General features: G+C 42.8%; 1 protein-coding gene across 1 annotated transcript in view; it reads left to right on the plus strand.

Annotated features, from left to right (window-relative positions):
* Positions 1–22,719, plus strand: part of LOC109870951 (mannosyl-oligosaccharide 1,2-alpha-mannosidase IB) — a 144,620-nt gene that overhangs the window by 59,193 nt on the left and 62,708 nt on the right. The window contains exon 5 of the mRNA XM_020461669.2: positions 3,129–3,225. Within this exon, the coding sequence (XP_020317258.1) occupies positions 3,129–3,225 (97 nt within the window). The remainder of the gene's footprint in view (positions 1–3,128; positions 3,226–22,719) is intronic.

The raw sequence follows: 22,719 nt of genomic DNA on the forward strand, positions 1-22,719 counted from the left end.
GTGTGTATGTCTGCAATGATCTTGACATTCAATATGTGCTCGAGAGGGTAACCTAACCTGAAGGAGCAGCATCTGTTGAAACACACCATAAAGTCATGCATGAAGGGAGAGTTTAATTGGCTATGGCATTTTAGAATCAGACTCCCTACTACAGAAGTGATCTTGAATGCTGGTCAAGATGTTACCCCAGTCAGTCAATTCAGTAATGGTTGTTGGGTTTTAGACTCTAGAAATTATATTGAGTGCTGGTCATAATGTTATAACAACAAACTGTCATTTTTGTGTCATGTTAATGGTACGTTAAGTGAAATGTCCAGTCAGTGTGTATAATGTTAATATACAGTTCAAGTCAAAGGTTTGGACACACCTGATCATTCCAGGGTTTTTCTTTATTTTTACTATTTTCTACAATGTGGAGTAATAGTGAAGGCATCAACTATGCAATAACACAAAAAAAGTGTTAGACAAATCAAAATATATTTTAGATTTTAGATTTTTCAAAGTAGCCACCCTTTGCCTTGATGACAGCTGTGTACACTCTTGGCATTATTTCAACCAGCTTCACTTGGAATACTTTTCCAACAGTCTTGAAGGAGTTCCCACATGCTGAGCACTTGTTGGCTGCTTTTCCATCACTCTGCGGTCCGACTCATCCCAAACCATCTCAATTTGGTTGAGGTTGGGTGATTGTGGAGGCCAGGTCATCTGATGCAGCATTCCATCAATCTCCTTCTTGGTCAAATAGCCCTTACCCAGCCTGGAGGTGTGTTGGGTCATTGTCCTGTTGAAAACAAATGATAGTCCCACTAAGAGCAAAACCAGATGGGATGGTGTATTGCTGCAGAATGCTGTGGTAGCCATGCTGGTTAAGTGTGCCTTGAATTCTAAATAAATCATAGACAGTGTCACCAGCAAAGCACCATCACGCCACCTCCATGCTTCAAGCTGGGAACCACACATGCGGAGATCATCCGTTCACTTACTCTGCTTCTCACAAAGACACGGCAGTTGGACCCAAAAATCTCACATTTGAACTCATCAGACCAAAGGACAGATTTCCATCGGTCTAATGTCAATTTCTGGTGATTCTTGGCCCAAGCAAATCTCTTCTTCTTATTGATGTACTTTTAGTAGTGGTTTCTTTGCAGCAATTCAACAATGAAGGTCTGATTTCATGCAGTCTCCTCTGAACAGTTGATGTTGAGATGTCTGTTACTTGAACTCTGAAGCATTTATTATGGCATTTATTATAGAGAGAGTTTCATTTTAGCGCTGGCTGGTTTTTGCGACTGCACTTTTAAACTTTAAAAGTTCTTGACATTTTCCGGATTGACTGACCTTCATGTCTTAAAGTAATGATGGACCACCCCTACCTTGTCACAACACAACTGATTGGCTCAAACGCATTAAGAAGGAAAGAAATTTCATAAATTAACTTTAAACAAGGCACACATGTTAATTGAAAAGCATTCCCGGTGACTACCTCATGAAGCTGGGTGAGAGAGAGCCAGGAGTGTGCTAAGCTGTCATCAAGGCAAAGGGTTGCTACTTTGAAGAATCTCAAATATAAAATATATTTAGATTTGTTTATCACTTTTTTGGTTACTACATGATTCCATATGTGTTATTTCATAGTTTTGATGTCTTCACTATTATTCTACAATGTATAAAAAAAATAAGAAAAACCCTTGTGTGAGTATGTGTCCAAACTTTTGACTCGTACTGTACATTTGAATAGTCCGTTTCTGTAAATCCTATATTCTTTAACAGATGGGCCAATCAGCATTTTATAAACCTGCCAATTAGAGGTCTACCTCGCCATCAGGAGCCAATGGGTTAAGTGGTGTTTTCCCAGTAAGTTAATGTGATTTATTATCTCCTGCTGTGTGGAGACCGAGTGCGTCATTGAATGCCAGCAAGCCAAGAACACAATGAAACTCCTGGCCATGTGTTCTATTGGCTTTGCTCCCTTCCTCCCTTGCCTTGGTGCTGCTGGGAGAAGAGAGGCGAGAGGAGAGGCTGGCAGAGGAGAGCGAAAGGAGAAGAGGAGACTCTGGCTCGAACAGGAGGAAAACCTGGTCTCACATTTTTGGATGGCTGCCATGGCAGACAGAGACAGACCAACAGGGTGAGAAAATGTCCTCCTGGGATAGCTAATCCCACCAGACTACGGCCATGATTTAGGAGGAAAAGGGAAATGTTGAGCGTGCAGTAGAGATTTGGGAAAGCGTGACTCTGTCAGTCAGCAGCAGTTTCTCTTGAATTTCCCTTGGGTCTCCTCTTCTCTCCTTTGGTCAGCATCACTGTCTTCGTGTCAAGGCTTACCTCACTATCCTGTCTGTTTCTCCCTCTTTATTCTCAGTTCATCTCTTACGGCTCCTCTGTAAAGGTCATGTTAAGAATACAGCCGTGTTTTTATCCTTAAGACACGTGTGGTCAGTGCCTCCAGACAGTCAAGGAAAACACAATGAAAAAGATTAGAGAGAGGAGCCCTACGGCGCCAATTTATCAATGTTGTCTGAAGAGAAGTAGTTACACGACAAACACACACACAGACTGTGTCCTGTCCACCCAGCCATGGTGTGAGATGTGTGGTGAGGGACCTGCTGGCCATTGACCTAGAAACTGAGTGACAGAGGAACTGACAGAGTTGTGGTCACACCAGGGGCTGGGGCTTGGGGTGTGTAAAGAGCTTGGGTGTGTTTAAGGGGCTGGAGTGGAGGTGGGGCCAGTGGCTGAGGGGGCATGGGGATGTCAATCTCAGTTGCATCATTTTCCAGAACAAAGGCCTAGGTGCCATTCTCTTTCCAGTGTCGAGGCTGAAATGATGGTGAAAAAAGAATTGTGTGTTAATGCTGATTGTTTGTGCTGTCAAGATGTTATGTGCAGGACTGTATGTATGAGTCATTTATAAAATAAAAGGTATGTGACAAGCCTCTTGTAAGGTTCTCCCTTTAGAGTCTATAGTTCAAGATAGGTTCATGGTGTTGTAGCAGACAAAACAAAATACCTTGATTGTCTTTCTCTAAATGCTCTGCGTTTCTATTCCAGGTGGAACAAGAGTCAAGACTCGCGTTACGTTGCTGTATTGCAGATGTGTCTAAAGCGTGTGTGTGTGTGTGTTGTAGATGATGAAGCATGCGTGGGACAGCTACAGACAGTACGGATGGGGACACAACGAGTTGAAACCTCTCGCCAAGAAAGGACATTCCACCAATATCTTTGGTAAGTGCCATGGCGTTTTTCTGAACCACACACACGTAAATTCACCTTTCCTCTCCATATGTGCACACCCTCCCTCAGAAATACTGGACATGTTCATGCTTGGCCATCATCCATTAACAGTGGACCCCATCCAACCAACCCAGTCTGTCTCTGGGTTGTTGCTGTTGTTACTGTTCGGTTCTGCAGCTGCTTTCTGAGATAAAGCAGATCAGACAACTTGGACTGCGGTTCATTTGTGGCGTGTGTACTGTGCATGTATGCGTTTTCTGTATGGAAAATGAGAATGTCCAGTGAAGCAAATTGTCCATAAGCTCTTGTGGTGTTTGATGAGCTGCTGTTAAATGGTGAATGAGCTGCAGTACTGTGGTGTGGTCAGTCTGTCTCTCCTGGTTCTCTGGGATGGCTGCTGGATATATATCCACACTGGGTAGTGATCTCATGTTCGTTGGCCAGAAAACAAAGTGGAGGAGAGGAGGCAGAACCCCACACTGATGAGTACCATCAGCTCACACTTCTCACTAAACCACATTATTGATGAGTCTTTCTCTCTCTCTGCTTTTGTATCTTGCTCCTCTCTCGCTCTGTCTGATTTTGAGAGGCTCTACAGACAGGACTACTAGGCTATATTGATCCTTCTATCAGTGTGTGTATGTGTGTGTCAGTTTGTTTGGTGTGTCTATCAGAGAGAACATGTTGGAAGAGGCTTTCAGACTCTGTGATCTCTGTGCTTCCCTCGCTAGAGCCCCCCTCCTCACAGCGTCTCATATATTCTCACAATGCGTCATCTCTACTGTCTGTCTCTACAGTGCCTTCATATGTCAAAGAAAGGGGAATGATCTCTGTGTGTTTGTGCTAACCCAAGCCTATCTAAGGTTCGCCCGCTATGATAGTGGGACATGCCTGGATTTCTAACAAGAGGATTGGGTATCCATTGTCCTCGTGGCACCAGTCTCTGTCAGATAACCCTGTTAGTGTCGTGTAGAAACCGAAGAGCTGATGTTCACAGTAGATAGTAAAAGTTTTGAACACGGAATGGTTCACGCAGGGATAATAACAAACGCCTGTCCTTGTAATGGAGCACAATTCAGTTGAGGCTGGGGTGAGAGAGTGTGGAGCTGAGACTGAGCTAACAATACAGCAGTGTGTTCAGATGGAGGTAACGGAGTGAAGTGGTAACAGAGTTGACATCATGCTGAGTTAAGGGGTAACTGAGTTAAAGTCATGTTGTGTTAGCCCCCTAGAGACAATGTCCACGCCCCTGCGGAAATCTAATTGGCATAATAAAACAATCCCCATCAAAATCAGTTTAGCTAGAGAAATCAGTCAGTTTAAGCTAGAGAAATCAGTCAGTTTAAGCTAGCTAGAGAAATCAGTCAGTTTAAGCTAGCTAGAGAAATCAGTCAGTTTAAGCTAGCTAGAGAAATCAGTCAGTTTAAGCTAGAGAAATCAGTCAGTTTAAGCTAGAGAAATCAGTCAGTTTAAGCTAGAGAAATCAGTCAGTTTAGCTAGAGAAATCAGTCAGTTTAAGCTAGAGATTTTTGCATTGGATGCGTCTCAATGCACCGCATCGGCGATGACGCACTTCCGCATCTGTGGAGGAAGGTGACAGAGCTAGAGTGGTGTTTGTCAGACCATGAGACATCCTGAAAATCGGTCTTCTCACAAAGTCTGAAGCGTCCGAACAGTTTGGCCTACAAAACTATAATGACCCTCCTATTTAAAGATGACTCTCACAAATTCTGTTTTGCTCTTCGACACCCACAAGCGTCATGGGGCTCATATGAAGTCGGTACAGACGTTCTGCCAACTTCTGTCTGTAGCGTCCGATCAGTTTTGGCTCTAGGACGCACACAGATCTCACAAGACTCGTCTGAAGGTCCCCCGGTACCAGTTGAAAAAATGAATTGAAGTACAGTGCCTTCAGGAAAGTTTTCAGGCCCCTTGACTTTTTCCACATTTTGTTACTTACAGCCGTATTCTAAAACTTTTTTAATTTTTTTTATCCAATCTACACACAATACCCCATAATGACAAAGCAAAACTGGTTTTTATAATTTTTTTGTAAATTTAGTACAAATAAAAAACGGAAATAATACATTTACATAAGTATTCATACCCTTTACTCAGTACTTTGTTGAAGCGCCTTTGGCAACAATTACAGCCTCCAGTCTTCTTGGGTATGACGCTACAAGCTTGGCCTACCTGTATTTGGGGAGTTTTTCCCCATTCTCTAGAGACCCTCTCAAGCTCTGTCAGGTTGGATGGGGAGCGTCGTTGCACAGCTATTTTCAGGTCTCTCCAGAGATGTTTGATCGGATTCAAGTCCGGGCTCTGGCTGGGATACTCAAAGACAGAGACTTGTGTTGAAGCCAGTCCTGCATTGTCTTGGCTGTGTGCTTAGGGTTGTTGTCATGTTGGAAGGTGAACCTTCACCCCAATATGAGGTCCTGAGGACTCTGGAGCAGGTTTTCATCAAGGATCTCTCTGTGCTTTGCTCCGTTTATCTTTTTCTCGATCCTGACTAGTCTCCCAGTCCCTGCCGCTGAAAAACATCTCCACTGCATGATGCTGCCGCCACCATGCTTCACCGTAGTGATGGTGCCAGATTTCCTCCAGGTGTGACGCTTGACATTCAGGCCAAAAGTGTTCAATCTTGCTTTCATCAGACCAGAGAATCTTGTTTCTCAAGGTCTGAGAATCTTTAGGTGCCTTTTAGCAAACTCCAAGCGTGCTGCCATGTGCATTTTAATGAGTGGCTTCCATTTGGCCACTCTACCGTAAAGGCATGATTGGTGGAGTGCTGCAGAGATGGTGGTCCTTCTGGAAGGTTGTCCTGTGCCTCAACACATTCCTGTCTCTGAGCTCTACGGACAATTTCTTTGACCTCATGGCTTGGTTTTTGCTCTGACATGCACTGTCAAATGTGGGACCTTATATAGACAGGTGTGCCTTTCCAAATCATGTCCAATCAATTGAATTTACCCCAGGTGGACTCCAATCAAGTTGTAGAAAGATCTCAAGGATGATCAATGGAAACAGGATGCACCAGGATGCAAAGTGTCTGAATACTTAATAATTTTCAAATCTGTTTTCCCCTTGTCATTATGGGGTATTGTGTGTAAATGTAGTTTAATTTTTCAAAATCCATTTTAGAATAAGGCTGTAAAATAACACAATCTGGAAAAGTCAAGGGGTCTGAATACTTTCCGAATGCACGTTTAAAAAAAAAAAGTGTAATATTTCCCGATCTTATCTCTCTCAGAACAAACTTATTTTTTTTTTAAATAAAAAAATTGGGGTGGAGGGGGTACTATCTGTTCCATGTAGTGAATTTGTTATTCAATGTGTTTGTATGGGCTAATAGCAGTTTGGTCTAATACCATTTTTCATCAAGTAATTGTGTATTTTTTTAATTTTATTTTAGCTTTATTTAACTAGGCAAGTCAGTTAAGAACAAATTCTTATTTTCAATGACGGCCTAGGAACAGTGGGTTAACTGCCTGTTCAGGGGCAGAACGACAGATTTGTACCTTGTCAGCTCGGGGATTTGAACTTGCAACCTTCTGGTTACTAGTCCAACGCTCTAACCACTAGGCTACCCTGCCGCCCCTTGATACTTCAAGGGGTCTTAAAATCAAAATGATAAAAATCCCCCCCCCCCGCCCCCCCGCAGCACAGACAGGGTTTAGACTGTAATGGATTTCAAGGGGTGAAAGTCATGCTGGGTTAAGAGGTAACCGAGTAGATGTCATGCTGGGTTAACCTCTCTGGGATATGTGGGACGCTAGCGTCACCACCTCGCCAACAGACAGTGAAATTGCAGGGCTCCAAATTCAAAACAACAGAAATCCCATAATTAAAATTCCTCAAACATACAAGTATTTTATACCCTTTTAAATATAAACTTCTTGTAAATCCAGCCACAGTGTCCGATTTCAAATAGGCTTTACGGCGAAAGCACACCAAACGATTATTTTAGGTCAGCACGTAGTCACAGAAAACCATAAAGCCATTTCCAGCCAAGGAGAGCCCTCACAAAAGTCAGAAATAGCGATTCAATTAATCACAGATCATCAGATGGCACTCACAGGACTTCATGTTACACAATTAATGTGTGTTTTGTTCGATAAAGTTAATCTTTATGTCCTAAAACCTCATTTTTAATTGGTGTGTTATGTTCAGAAATGCATTGTCTCAAACAAACATCCGGTGAGAGCCACATCAAAGTACAGAAATACTCATAATAAACATTGATAAAAGAAACAAGTGTTATGCATGGAATTATAGATAAACTTCTCCTTAATGCAACCGCTGTGTCAGATCTCAAAAATACTTTACGCCGATTATGTTTGGTCAGAGCCAAGTCACATCAAAACATACAGCCATTTTCCAAAGAAGGAGAGGTGTCACAAAAGTCAGAAATAGCATTGTCAATATTCACGTGCCTTTGATGATCTTCATCAGAATGCACTCCCAGGAATCCCAGTTCCACAATAAATGTTTGTTTTGTTCGATAAAGTCCATCATTTATGTCCAAATACCTCCTTTTTGTTCGCGCGTTTAGTTCACAAATCCAAACTCACGAGCCGCGGGCAAGTCCAGGCAAAAGTTCAGACGAAAAGTCGAAAAGACGAAAAGTTATATCAGAGGTCGTAGAAACATGTCAAACGATGTATAGAATCAATCTTTAGGATTTTTTTAAATCATAAATCTTCAATAATGTTTCAACCGGACAATTCCTTTGTCTTTAGAAAGGAAAAGGAACGCCGCTAACTCTCACGGGCACGCGCGAGACTGAGCTCATGGCATTCTGCCAGACACCTGACTCAAACAGCTCTCATTCTCTCCCCCTTCACAGTAGGAGCCTGAAACAAGGTTCTAAAGACTGTTGATATCTAGTGGAAGCCTTAGGAAGTGCAATATGACCCCATAGACACTGTATATTCGATAGGCAATGACTTGAAAAACCTCAGATTTCTCACTTCCTGGTGGATTTTTTTCTCAGGTTTTTGCCTGCCACATGAGTTATGCTATACTCACAGACATCATTCAAACAGTTTTAGGAACTTCAGAGTGTTTTCTATCCAAATCTACTAATTATATGCATATTATAGATTTTGGGCCTGAGTAGCAGGCTGTTTACTCTGGGCACCTTATTATCCAAGCTACTCAATACTGCCCCCCAGTCCCAAAGAAGTTAAGGGGTAACAGCTGAGGTAGCCTCCCGAAATCATGTTGTTGTCTTGCTTCCTTTTGAGGTCTGGAGAATTTTGAATAAGCCAAAACAGCTAGAATGGCTTCCAGTGGCTAGATTTTTTTTGGATGTTACATTTTAAGAACCCTTCCCCTCATGCCCGTAGAATTGGTGTTATGGTCTTCACTGTTTTCTGACCGGGTAGAACATATTTTGCAGAGAGTTGTTGCTTATGCTAGTTTGCAACATTGCAGAAAATGTAAGAAAAACTTAAGAAACTGAATTCTGTTTTGCCAGAAGTGTGCTCTTTACACAAATTCGAGTCAATGAAGGCATTACAACTCCTCTGCTTGAACACTACAAAAAAAGAGTGTCTACCTACAAGCTATATTAAAAGATTAGTGTATCAAGTGTGTCTGTCTGCGATTATATTGAAAGGGAATGTGGAGAAATGGAAACATATTTTGATGGGGTTTTAATCAGTGATTTCTCCTACAGCATTGGGCACCTTTGGGAGCTCTGTCTAAGCAAGCATTTGATTGGTTTGACGTGTTGCGAGGCGTAACTGATTTGCACCAGGTTTCCACACCCTTTTTGCTACTTTCTGCCATTGATTTCACCAGGATTTCCGATTAGGGAAGCCTGGTTCCTGACAGGCTACAGCTGAGGTTACACCACTTGTCAAACTTGGAAAATACACTCTGGGTGATGCCACAGGCTTGGAGAATACACTCTGGATGATGCCACAGGCTTGGAGAATACACTCTGGATGATGCCACAGGCTTGGAGAATACGCTCTGGATGATGCCACAGGCTTGGAGAATACACTCTGGATGATGCCACAGGCTTGGAGAATACACTCTGGATGATGCCACAGGCTTGGAGAATACACTCTGGGTGATGCCACAGGCTTGGAGAATACACTCTGGGTGATGCCACAGGCTTGGAGAATACACTCTAACAGGCACACTATTACAGGCTACTCTGTCTGGCAGAAGACTGGTCTGCAGTTCAGTGATACTGATGACAACCTACCTATGCTCATATTGGATGCAGTCCAGCAGTAGCAGAGTTTACAGGGCTACAGCTGGACTGCTGTCCTGTGTCTTACGTTCCGAAGCAAAAAAAACTATAGAATATTGCTCATACAGAAGGGGGAAATAAGAGTTACTGACAACCAAAATGAAACAGGTGGAGTTTTAGGAGGGTTTCTGAAAGACACCACTGAAAGTTGGCTAGCAACAACAACTAAAACCTAAGACACCCACCATGAACGTCCACTGAATTTGCCCAAGAAGAGGCAAACAAAATAATAAAACACCAAACTTTAAAGAAAGGAAGCAAACCAAAATGGTGGAGCAAAACAAGAACAGGGAAGAACAGACAAAGGAATGCTTTTCGTGAAATCAAATAGGGAGAGCCTCCTAATCTCTCAAGACAACTTGTGCACTTGGCCAGCCACTCTTAAATAGAACCTGGGCCAGTACCTGTGAAACACCTTCTGACTAATGAGACGCAACCAGCACAGGTGTAACACATACTGACAAATGAGGTGACACCAATCAGTGCTTCCTACGTGCTAACGAGCTGTATGAGCTGTATGTGCTGAAGTCCAACCTCAAAACATAAAGAGAAAAAACAAAACCTGTAACACGTGTTACTAGAACAGTTATCAACAGTATCCCTGAGCCACACCTTGCAGCACTGTAAACTCAGTGCTGCAATACTCTGTCTGTGTCCCTATAACACAGAACCAGGTAAGGACAACAAGTCTTACCACACTGCAGTTCTCTGTGGGCATAGTCCTTACCTTGTGGTGGATGTTGTGGTATCGTAGTTTACTATAGGCTCATATCCCTAACTGAGTGCCTTGCCTACCTGCCTAACAGGGAATCATAGTCACTCAGTCAGTCCCATCAACTGAGCATTGATTGAGTTTGGAAAGCGTTTGACCTGTTTTCCAGGTCAGCAATCGGTCACAGAGAGCAGAGCAGCGAGGGCCGTCCTGTTTACTGTGGATGGATGGAGAACAGACGGACAACCTCCGATCTTTAAACACACTGACCTACTCTGGTGTTTACAGGAAACTGCTCTCCAGGGAGCACAGGGTCAGGTTACGTTGATATCAGCTGTTAACTGGACTGACAGCCACACCACTGGCCAGGCAGTCCCTCTGCAGGGCCAGGCAGACATAATACACACAACAATGTCAACAACCTTCTCATGTTTTATAAACATTTACAGCATTAATGTGGCCATATAAGGAGATGTTATTTTATTAATCAAGTGATTATTTTTTTTTGTGGTGAAATTTGATTGCCAACACTACCAATCCAACTGGAGTCCATGTCGACAGTATTTCCAGTGCACTTAGGATCTGCTAACTCATTCATGCAATGACTCCTTATGCAGTGGTTGTCTTTGTAAGTGCATGACTACTTGCATTGCCTGGATGTTGCATGTACTTTAACCAAGCCCAGTAGAGCCCACAACTGAGGATATTATGCAACCAGGGGTGCATCTTATTCCAAAAACTTGCTCCCTCTCTTCACTCCTTGTTCACTCTTCTTCACAGATCAGATAGGTTGATGCATGGTGACATCGCAAAGTACGGTACCCTTGTTGCATTGTGGGATTGGATGAGAGTAACGGAGACATCATATGGACACCTGCGTGCACTTCCTACAACCCTAGACAGCACAGCAGGGCTCACATTGTATTACCCTCAAACAGTAGAATCCAGGAAGTCTTCCAGGGAGCATGTCTCCCTCTGCCCCCACCCTACTCTGCTATGGTCAGCTCAGAGAGCAGTTGCCATAGCAATTGAAGGGGCAGCTGAGTTCAGGTTTGTTTGGGCACCTGGTTGTCTCTCAGACCCCAAGCTGCAAATTTAAACAGGCTTTGATCCCCAGGCCTGCTAATCAATTGCTACACTACAGACCTGCTAGCCTTCAGTGCTTTGTTTCTCTGTAATACACTACAGATCTGCTAGCCTAGCTGTTGGCACTTTGTTTTCCTATCACAACAGTCCTGCAGGGGAGGATAAATGAATTGATAAGGTAATAAGATTATTTGTTACTACAGATTTAATAGATCATTCGATCATAAATGTGGATGCCATCCCATGGTCAACAGCTCCCTTTGCTTCCTCCTCAGTTTGCAGCCCGTTAGTTAGTTGTTTTTCAGCATGTAGGTCATATGATGGATTCCCAGGAGGGATGTTAACCATTAATCTGTTAGCCTCCAAAAAATACATTTGAACGGTCATGCTTAGCGATCTATAAGTTCATTTACATAATTGAATGGAATTAAATTGCCGCCTATGTATTTTCACACATGCATACAGAGCCTAGTTTCGCTCTAGCTGTTACTGGAGCGAAACATTATTTTAGAAGCCCAGAAGCCCAGTTATTGCGCAACAAATAACAATTAGTTATTAAATGTAATTGCGTGTTAACTGTTTTGATGGCCACATTTAAAAATAGCTACTATTTTAAATTCTCAATCTCAACTCTTAATTAAAGAACGCCTTCCATTCGCCATTTTGGTGCTATAATCAGACCCAGGCTGTATCACATCCGGCCGTGATTGGGAGTCCCATAGGGCGGCTCACAATTGGTCCAGCATCGTCCGGGTTTGGTTGTGGTCGGCCGTCAAATAAATAAGAATTTGTTCTTAACTGACTTGCCTAGTTAAATAAAAGAAGACCGCCTGCCTTCCTGCCTTTGGGACAAAGACTGCTATTATTAGGGCGGAGTCAAGACCATCTCGTCGTTGTATACATTATCTCTGGCTATAGTCAGCGGTAATGTAGGCAGGCTATCACCACCACTTTTCAATGTGTGCTTAAGGCAGTATAGTTGTTTGAAACCTGAACATTTTACTTTACATGAGGCATGTCTTACCTTGCTTCAAAGTAGCATAGCCAAATCCAACCATAGAAATGTGAAGGACATTACTGCTCCCCTCTTCTATTGGTTTTCATATCAACTTTCTTTCATTGTCCAGTTGCCAATTTAGGCACAATCCTAGTCCTATTAGCAACCCATCCTAGTTGCTGCTATTAGATTCCCCATGTTTTCTAACAGAGATGTTGATCTCTGTCACATATGGAACTGCTCTCATTAATGTGCTGTTTAGCACAGTGTTTTCCCAAGAATTGCATTTTGGCAAATGTTTGGAAATCACATTTTATCAGCTACTTCATTGCAGGTTCAATAACAGGCTAAAGCCTTTTGACAGTAAGACAATAAGCTTGCTATTGCTGCATGTTTCCATTAACCCTTGTTTTGTCTTAACATTCTGTGAAACAACCTGTCATTCATCACCAACTTTGTGAATATCTGGGTTTTCCCTCTTCACAATGCAGACAGACTGCATTTAATCAGTGGACACCACTCGTTTTTATTACGATACACCTGTCATAATTGTTTTCTTTACTAAAGTAGAGGTTTATTATTATTAGTGCTAAAGGTACTGCGTAGCTGTAAACAACTTTTTTTTGCGCAAGATATATCACTTGTATAGCCTAATAGTAGCAGAAATGTGCAGAAAGTAGGTTTGAATGCATTTTATTGAAGGGAAACATTAAACATTTTTGGCAACAAAGTGATATATTCTTATACTGTACAATGAGGATTTAATCTACATAATACTAGTCTTCTCCCATTTTTTAAAACTATGACCCCCACCAACAAGGTGTATAAACAACAATAATTAAGAATAAACTAAGAAAAGATAATAGATACAAAACAAAAACGTGAAGAACATAAATCAATCAACTCTAATTAGCACATGTAGGACAGTATGCAAGTTTGTGTGCATGGACGTTGCAGATGTATTTCTCACATGTGCAGCACATAGTATTTGTGTTACAGTCATTCTTTGGGGGGCAGAATTGGCATCTCCTCCTCTTGCCTGCCCCAGCTGCAGCCTCAGGTGGATCAGGACAAGATTCAGCCCCCTGAACAGCTTTCACAAGTGCTGCAGAGGCTGCTGTGCCGGGGAGGTGCTCCCTTTTTTGAATGTGTGGGGATACTAGTGCCTTTCCCAGCTGCTCCAGGAACACCCTCTTGTTCTGCTAATCAGGTATCCAGCTAGGGTTGATCTTGTTCCTTATCACAAAGGCATTGTATGAGGACACATCAATGATGTTAGGGAAGATGACCAGGGGCCAGCGGGCTGTCATCCTCCTGCAGCTGTAAGTTCCAATCACCTTGTCCAAGTTGTCCACGCTTCCTTTGTTGTGGTTGTAGTCCAGGATGATGGCTGGCTTCCTGTCCTCATGATCACTGAACTCAGCCATTTTGTGCAGTGTGCTCAGGAGGACCACATTCTTTTTCCTCTTTGGGAGGTAAGAAACTAGAGTGGTGGTGGGGGTGAAGGCAAACTTTGAGAAGGCCTCTCTCCCCCTTGTTGCGAGGAGTGCAGGGGGGAGCTCAAGCTTGTTCTTTCTAACTGTGCCAACCATCTCCCTCTTCAGGAGCTCCTGGCAGAGTCCAATCAGTAACATACATAATCTCAATTTCTCTCTCTCTGTGTGTGTGTGTGTGTGTGTGTGTGTGTGTGTGTGTGTGTAAATTATTTTATAACTGCTGGGTCAAAAATGACCCTAAGACAATCTTTGTACCCTGGAGGTGTACAGCTTTCATGGAAATATGAACAACGGCGATGTTTCACTTTTTCTAATGTTGGGGTCACTCTAGGAAAAGTCATCAAATTTCAAGTTGGAGAAAATACAATTTAGGGGGGTTTCTCTGCTGTTAAACATAGTGGCAGGTCATTTTTTACCCTTAAGACAACACAAAGGTCAAGGCTCTTAATGTAAAATGTATGTCTCTTGTATGCATGTCTAGTATTTTGTTGGTCACCTCATTTTACTGGTTGAAAATGTTTTAACCGTTTGTTGACCGGTTAATGAGGGTCGGTTAGTCGGCAGCAAAATTGACCAAAATTTGCATCCCTAGTTCCAAGGGCGGAATAGCACACTGGGCTGTGAAACGGCACCATTGCAACATGCAACAGTGAGAGGTCTAAATCACACACACAGCATGACCGGCAGAGGAAAAATGAGGAGAGGAGAGAGAGGAAAAATGAGGAGAGGAGAGAGAGGAAAACCTAGAAGTGGATGTCTGATAATGGGATTAAGAACTAAAGAAGATCATTCAGAACCTAGAGGGCTGAGCCTGTCCGAGGAGAGAATACACATACCATCCACTGTCCAGAGGGAGGAGGGAGAAAACAGGGAAAAAGAGAGGGTGAAAGGAGGGAGGTGCTGAGGAAATGCATTTGATGGAGAGAAAAACATGATGGTGATGAGATGTGGAGGGGTAGAGAAAGATGTGGAGAGAATATGAAGCAAAATGAGGAAGAGGGAGGGAGAACTGAGCTGTCTGTGTTCAGATGGGATAAGATCTGGATAGAATTCACCGATGGTAATGTATGGAAGACCTCTGGAAAATACAGGGAGGAATGTTCATCATACAATATGAATCAACCGGAGAAAATAATCCACTACAGTTACGCCACAAACAAGGATGGTTGAGCCAGGTTTCACAGAACAATATAGGATGTAATCGGTAAGACTTCAGCATTCTAAACGATTCCTACAGTGGCTCTAAACATGAGCAGCTATTATGACAGCGATGGATTCCTCCAATCACGCCTCGGGGGACTTGGGATTGACAAGACTAAAGCCCTCCCCCAAGTGTTATATTCTCACCTCTCCTCCTCAATATTCATAAGCTCACTACACTATTCCTTTTCCTATCAGCCCCCCTGTCGGAGCACTGATAACATCTCCAATTACACATATACTCTTCTGCTGATTGTCAAACTGTGTTCCCCGGGTGGCTAATATCCTCCTAATGAACAAAGTAATTTCCTTGTTGGTCGACCGTGTTGAAGAGCGTGAGAGAGGGAGCGTGTCTCTGCTCTTGCGGGAAATGATACAGCAGTGGTGATGTTAGCTCTCATAGTCTTACAGCTTCCGAGACCTGTTGGGCTGGGCTCTGCTTTTCTGTGTTTTGGGGTCAGTGGGATGGATGCTTTAAGAACTGTGGCAGTGGGATGAAGCAGTGTTTTCTGTAATTAAATGGATTAGCCAGCAAAATAGAAAAAGTATCCAGCCAGGTAGTTCCTGGCTGTTGGGGTCGGTGGGGGCATGCAGAACAAGCTCTGTTTGGGTGTCCTCTGGCACATTCTAATGCATTGATTCCATCCAAAATACACAGCTAAATTATTGAATACTTTAATGACTTTACCTCCCAGATTGGTAAAATTAGTTGTGGTATTGTGCAGAAAGAATTTACAATTAAAATGACAATTAAAATGTGTGAATTCAGTGTGTTAGTTGTTTTGGATATCTTCTAAGTAAGAACCTTTTTTAAACATTAAACCTGTCTTCTCTTGAAATGAAAGCCTATTTAGTTTTACTGCAAGATATGATTTGCTACAATTATGTTTGTTCTTCAAATTATGTGTTTTATTGTCTGCTGCTGTGGGCACTTATGGTAAGGAAACCAATGTGTCGTTTTTTAATTTGGGTGAACTATCTCTTTAACAGTTTGACCTGTCAATCAATCACTGTGGGTGGGATTTTGAGGGAAGGCAGTCGATTAGTAATCTAGTCAGAAATGTAGTTTATTGTGGCAAAAACCTAAGAAAAAATGTTGTGTTCAAGTAAACATGGAATTCCATTTGAGAAACAATATTGAATAGCAGGAAATGGTTTTAAAAAATGCAAACATTTTTAGGGGGATGTCCCCCAGAAGGCAGGAACTCATGAATAGACCTACAGGTATGATTGAAATGAAAAATTAAGCAGATGTTAAACATGGCCTACACAGAAAGCAGCAGTTGACTACTCCATTGCCGTTACTTTAATCAAATCAGTCGGCCTATATCAATGTCTTTCGTAATACCATGTAAGTATCATGCTTTTATAACTTTCAATCTTTTTTCATATTTTGGACCAGATTGGGGCTCACCCTCCACTACCTATTGTTCCTGCAGTGAGGATTCAACATTTTCATCAAATGTTTTCATGATTTATCAGCAGATAATCACCAAAAAGCAGAACTAGTCTACCAGTATGCAAATTAAAAATAACACAGGTACCAAGAGGCCAGACAATGAGTCTGTTATCGGCTTTAGCTGATAGTTGGCGCTTATGGAGTGTGGAGTGTGGAGGGACGATGTGGTGGTGATGACTTTATAATGACAGCTGGAGGATCCTGAGACACTTATCTCCGCTGGAGAGTATGGAGGAGGGAGATGAGGCTGAACCTAGTGGTGAGGCTAGTTAGAGCAGCTGCCAGCCTGTATCACAGTCTCACTAAGGGCTGAGGAACTCCCCAGTCAATACCTGCCCGGCACTCAGAAATGAGCAGACACCTCCAATAAGCCAGCACGCCCTAACTCTCTCTCTCTCCAGGGAGTTGGGGGTGTGTGTGGTGCACTTCTCCATTTATTCATCTGTTGGTTTGTTTGAGCGTTTGTGTGTGTGTGTGAGATATTTCATGTCAATCCGTAATGAAGTAGTACATTCGTGCAGGACTACACAATAGTGAGTACTGTGCCAGTTGTAAACACCCGTCTGTTTGGTGCATTAGTTCTGTAGCATACAGTGGGTTTCTAGGGTTGCGTCTTACATGGGCTCTGTCCTTGTCAAGTGAATTGGGGTCATCTAAATCCTCCAGTCCCTTAGAGAGGAGTGGATGTTTGGGAAGGAATTGTTGCATGTGGCCTTGATTAGCTTCCAGTGCCTCTACAGTATTTCTTTATTTTTCCCAGTGCTGCTAGGGAGTTTGGGGGTCGGCCTGGACCTGCTGGCAGCATTAGAGAGAGACACCATGAGAAAAGAGTCTGCATCCAAAAGGGCTCTGGTCAAAAGAGTGCACTACTGTATATAGGGAATAGGGGGCAAGGGTAGAGACTGAAGCCAGCTCTGCTCCCTCCCAACAGGATGTTGTCACATTTTCTTCTCCGCTCCTCCAGCTCTCCACTTCTCCCCTATTCCCAGCATTTCACTCCGGTTAAACTTTTAACAGGCAGGCTGATGCTAAATTGGACGGCAGGCAGGAAAGCAGACTGATTTGCCGGCTGCTGAGTCCACTAGGAATGCGTATAAGCCTCTTAAACACAGCGGAGGAAAAAGGGAGAAAGAGAAAGTTGGAACTAATGACAGCCTAAATAAAGGAGCACGAAATTAGCGTTTTCTCCCCGCCTAATGTTTGACAACATGTGACGAGAGGCTGTGTTCTTCTGAGTAACTCTACGAACAATTGGATGGGCCACTCAGGAGCCAATTCCCCACAACTCTGTGCAGCTCTGGAGTTGATAACATTTTCTATAAATATTAGTACTAACGACTGGAGGGGGCCACTTGAAGATGGTACAGGACGTCATGTTCAGAAGATCATGCAGGGAAAGACATTATGGAAGAGGAAGGAAGAACATTTACTGCTGCTGCTCACCACAGTGTAGGTGTCCCTAAAACGAGGCCTCACTCACATTCACTCGCTCAGATTCATATTTGCTGAGCGTGTAGCTTAGTAAATATTCATCAGGCCACTTATGGGGACTGGCTGGTCTCACAGCACAGAACCCACATCACACACTCCCTCTGGAGATGGGCCACGGTGGGGGAAGAGGGCTTGAGAGAGAAAGAAATTGAGAGATCGAGGGAGAGAGCGAGAGACATGGAGAAGAGAGAGAAGCTCCAAAAAGCAAAACTGTTTTCGGCAGGGGCCAACAGAGCTAGGAAGGGGAGGCACCTCACCTTTTTTAATGGAAAGAACATTGGTGTGTCCTAGGTCGGAGATGAATGTTCTCCATACTGAGAGTGATTGCATCTTCCGGAGGTGTAGTTATCACCAAGACTCAAAGTCTACACTGAGAGACTGGATGTGAGAATGGATTTTCTCCGGGTGTGAAAAGTCTACTTGTCAGCAGATGTGAACTCTTAACACACACACACACACGCACACTTCCATTCTCTCCCACGCACATGCACATTACGTGCACACACTGAGTTTAAAATCCAGAATCTCAGCCTACACAATCCTGATTTATCCAGTGCTTTAGTCAATGGTTTAGCCTACTGTATTTCAATACATGACTAGCAAAATCGGTGAAGGGTTAATTGTACCCTGTTTCTAATAAAACAGCCATAGACCAAAGAGCCGTATCAAATATTATTTCCATAAGTACAGTCCCTGGTAAGGTGCTTTCCAACTAGAGAGACCCTGGTTTCCCCTTTCAAAGTCCTTGAGCTCGAAGTTGGGCATTGATAGATTAACATAATCACTGTGAGATTATACTGTTTTCAGTACCTCCATACCGCTGGTGTTTTTAAAGGATCTAGTGACCTTTCTTATCTTCAGCTATGCCACTGTACTGAATGCACTGAAGTCTCCACACACAGTTCTCTTTGGCTGAGCTTGTGTATTCCCCAAGTAGCTTGCTAACTTTACTCAACTATCCAGAAACTTTCCCACTCTTGGCCTTCAGCAATAGAAGTAATTTGTTGACATTTTACACAAGATATGGTAATCTGAGAGGGGCCTGGTACTCTTAAAGGAACACAAATTGGACATTACAAAGGCTTCTGTAGAGAGATGGAGCACCAATGGAAAGCCAGAAGGCAAGTCTTCCCCATGATTAGACGTTTGAAGCCCACATGATCTCTGCTTTAGTCGTGAACATCAATAATTAGGAGTTTTTCATAGTTCTCCCTCTTTTAAACATTTTAAATGAGAGAGTGAAGAAGAGCTTTCAGCAAGAAAGTCCCTCCACCACCCAAAAGAGTTATCAGATGACTTATCTGATGTAATCTCCAATGTAATGTTCTCAGACCTAAGGCATCCAGCAAACTCTGGTCATTATTGATATTTTGACTTTCCGGGTACAACAATATTAGACGAGCAGAAAAAAACGAATGTCTGTAAAATCCTAATTGGGATTCCCAGCTCTACCCATTTGCACACAATGCCCCATAATGACAAAGTGAAAACATGTTTTGCAACTGTATTTAAAATTATATACAGAAATATCTAATTTACATAAGCACCTTTGGCAACAATTACAGCTGTGAGTCTTTCTGGGTAATTAAAATATGTATAAATATTTATAGTTTTTTTTACCTTTATTTAACTAGGCAAGTCAGTTAAGAAGAAATTCTTATTTACAATGACAGCCTACCTCGGCCAAACCCTCCCCTAACCCTAACAACGCTGAGCCAATTGTGCGCCGCCCTATGGGAATCCCGATCACGGCCGGTTGTGATACAGCCCAGAATCGAACCAGGGTCTGTAGTGACACCTCTAGCACTGAGATGCAGTGCCTTAGACTGCTGCGCCACTTTCTAAGAGCTTTCCACACCTGGATTGTGCAACCTTTGCCAATTTTATTTTCTAAATTCTTCAAGCTCTGTCATATTGGTTGTCGATAATTTTCAGGTCTTGCCATAGATTTTCAAGTAGATTTAAGTCAAAACTGTAACTCGGCCACTCAGGAACATTCAATGTCATCTTGGTAAGCAACTCCATTGTAGATTTGGCCTTGTGTTTTAGCTTATTGTCCTGCTGAAAGGTAAATTAATCTCCCAGTGTCTGGTGGAAAGTAGACTGAACCAAGCTCCCTCTAGTATTTTGCCTGTGCTTAGGTCCATTCCATTTCTTTTGGATCCTGAAAAACTCCCCAGTCCTTAACGATTACAAGCATACCATTGATGCAGCCTCAATGGAGAATATGGAGAGTGGTACTCAGTAATGTGTTGTAATGTTTGGGGCAAATCCAAAGAACTTTGTATTCAGGACAAAAAGTGAATTGCTTTGCCATATTTTTTTTGCCTTTTTGCAAACAGGATGAATGTTTTGGAATACGTTTTATTCTGTACAGGCTTCCTTCTTTTCACTCTTGTCAATTAGATTAATATTGTGAAGTAACTTCAATGTTGTTGATCCATCCTCAGTTTTCTCATATATATATATATATATATATATATATATATATATATATATATATATGTATATATATATATATATATGTGGTGAGGGTTGTCACAGCCATTAAACTCTAACTGTTTTAAAGTCACCATTGGCCTCATGGTGAAACCCCTAGTAGTTTTCTTCTTCTCCGGCAACTGAGTTAGGAAGGACGCCTGTACCTTTGTAGTGACTGATTGTATTGATATACCATCTAAAGTGCATTTAATTAAAAAAAAATCTTTTTTTTTTTTTTACCAATCTACCAATAGCTGCCCTTCTTTTTGAGGCATTGGGAAACCTCCCTGGTCTTTGTGGTTGAATGTGTGTTTGAAATTCACTGCTCAACTGAGGGACCTTAGAGATCATTTGTATGTGTGGGGTACAGACATGAGGTAGTCATTCAAAAATCATGTTAAACACTTGCACAACTTGTGTGACATTAAGCAAATTATTACTTCTGAACTTATTTAGGCTTTCTATAACAAACGGGTTGAATACTTATTGACTCTATACATTTTAGCTTTTCATTTTTATGAATTTGTAAAAATTGCGAACAACAACATTCCACTTTGACATTATGGGGTATTGTGTATAGGCCAGTGACAAAAAGGGGGGTGTGAATACTTTTTGAAGGCACTGAATGTCTGCTGCATAGGGACAAGGGAGCCATGAAAAATGGAAATCAAAGTGCTGAAAACATGTTGGCTCACCATTTAAAAAGAAGATTTAGAACAGGCTACAGAAGGAAAACATAATAGCGTTTTGGCGCAGGTACAGCTGACTAGAGCAAAAATAATATTATCCAATATGGCGTAGCAGTCAGACGTCGTGTCCCGTGCATATATATATATTTTTCTTCATATATATTTCGTATATATATTTTATATTTTGACCTCAATTTCAACATACTCTCCTGCAACCTGCCTCACCCAATGTGGTATGGATCTGCTATTTTCTATAGCAGAACACCCAACAGAAGCTAGCCAGCTAACTAGCTAGTAGTCAGTTAGCCACTGCTAGCGGTCATCAGCTAACCTCAGCCCGGTCAACTCTTGCCAGTCTGCACAGCGCGATTCAACCCAGAGCATATCGGACTGCTTTTTCTCTACCACATCTCTGGATTCCTACAGCAAGGTCTGAACTTTTTCACCTGGATCATCGCAGCTAGCTAGCTGCTATCCGAGTGGCTACTCCTGGCTAACGTCTCTGTCCCGACGCAAGCACCAGTTAGCCTGGAGCGAGCCTCGTGCTAGGGCCATCTCCCGGCTACCTGAAGAGGCCCATCAGACACTTCTTGGGCTACAATACCTATTCTGCCAATTGGCCTGGACCCCTTTTACTGCCGACACGGAGCCCCGCCGATCCATCACGACTGGTCTACCGACATAATCCCCCCGAGGGGGTTTCAACATGCTCCTCCATTGCGACGTCCCCCTAAGGCCCGCCTGCTAGCCCCGGCCCGCAAGCTGTCTGAATCGCCGTGTCTCCAGCTCGCCTAGTTACTTTCTGGACCCTATGATCACTTGGCTACACATGCCTCTCCCTAATGTCAATATGCCTTGTCCATTGCTGTTTTGGTTAGTGATTGTCTTATTTCACTGTAGAGCCTCCAGCCCTGCTCAATATGCCTTAGCTAGCCCTTTTGTCCCACCTCCCACACATGCGGTGACTTCACCTGGTTTAAATAGTGTCTCTAGAGACAAAACCGATCTCATCGTCACTCAATGCCTAGGTTTACATCCACTGTACTCACATCCTACCATACCCTTGTCTGTACATTATGCCTTGAATCTATTCTTCCGCGCCCAGAAACCTGCTCCTTTTACTCTCTGTTCCGAATGCACTAGACGACCAGTTCTTATAGCCTTTAGCTGTACCCTTATCCTACTCCTCCTATGTTCCTCTGGTGATGTAAAGGTTAATCCAGGCTCTGCAGCGCGTAGCTCCACTCCAATTCCCCAAGCACTCTCATTTTTTAAAACTTCTGTAACCGTAAAAGCCTTGGTTTCATGCATGTTAACATTAGAAGCCTCCTCCCTAAGTTTGTTTTATTCACTGCTTTAGCACACTGCCAATCCGGATGTCCTAGCCGTGTCTGAATCCTGGAATCCTAGGAAGGCCACCAAAAATCCCTAACTACAACATTTTCCGACAAGATAGAACTGCTAAAGGGGGAGGAGTTGCAATCTACTGCAGAGATAACCGGCATAGTTCTGTCATACTATCCAGGTCTGTGCCCAAACAATTTGAGCTTCTACTTATAAAAATCCACCTTTCCAGAAAGTCTCTCACTGTTGCCGCTTGTTATAG

The sequence above is a fragment of the Oncorhynchus kisutch genome, linkage group LG26, assembly GCF_002021735.2.
Source record: "Oncorhynchus kisutch isolate 150728-3 linkage group LG26, Okis_V2, whole genome shotgun sequence".
Classification (NCBI taxonomy): Eukaryota; Metazoa; Chordata; class Actinopteri; order Salmoniformes; family Salmonidae; genus Oncorhynchus; species Oncorhynchus kisutch.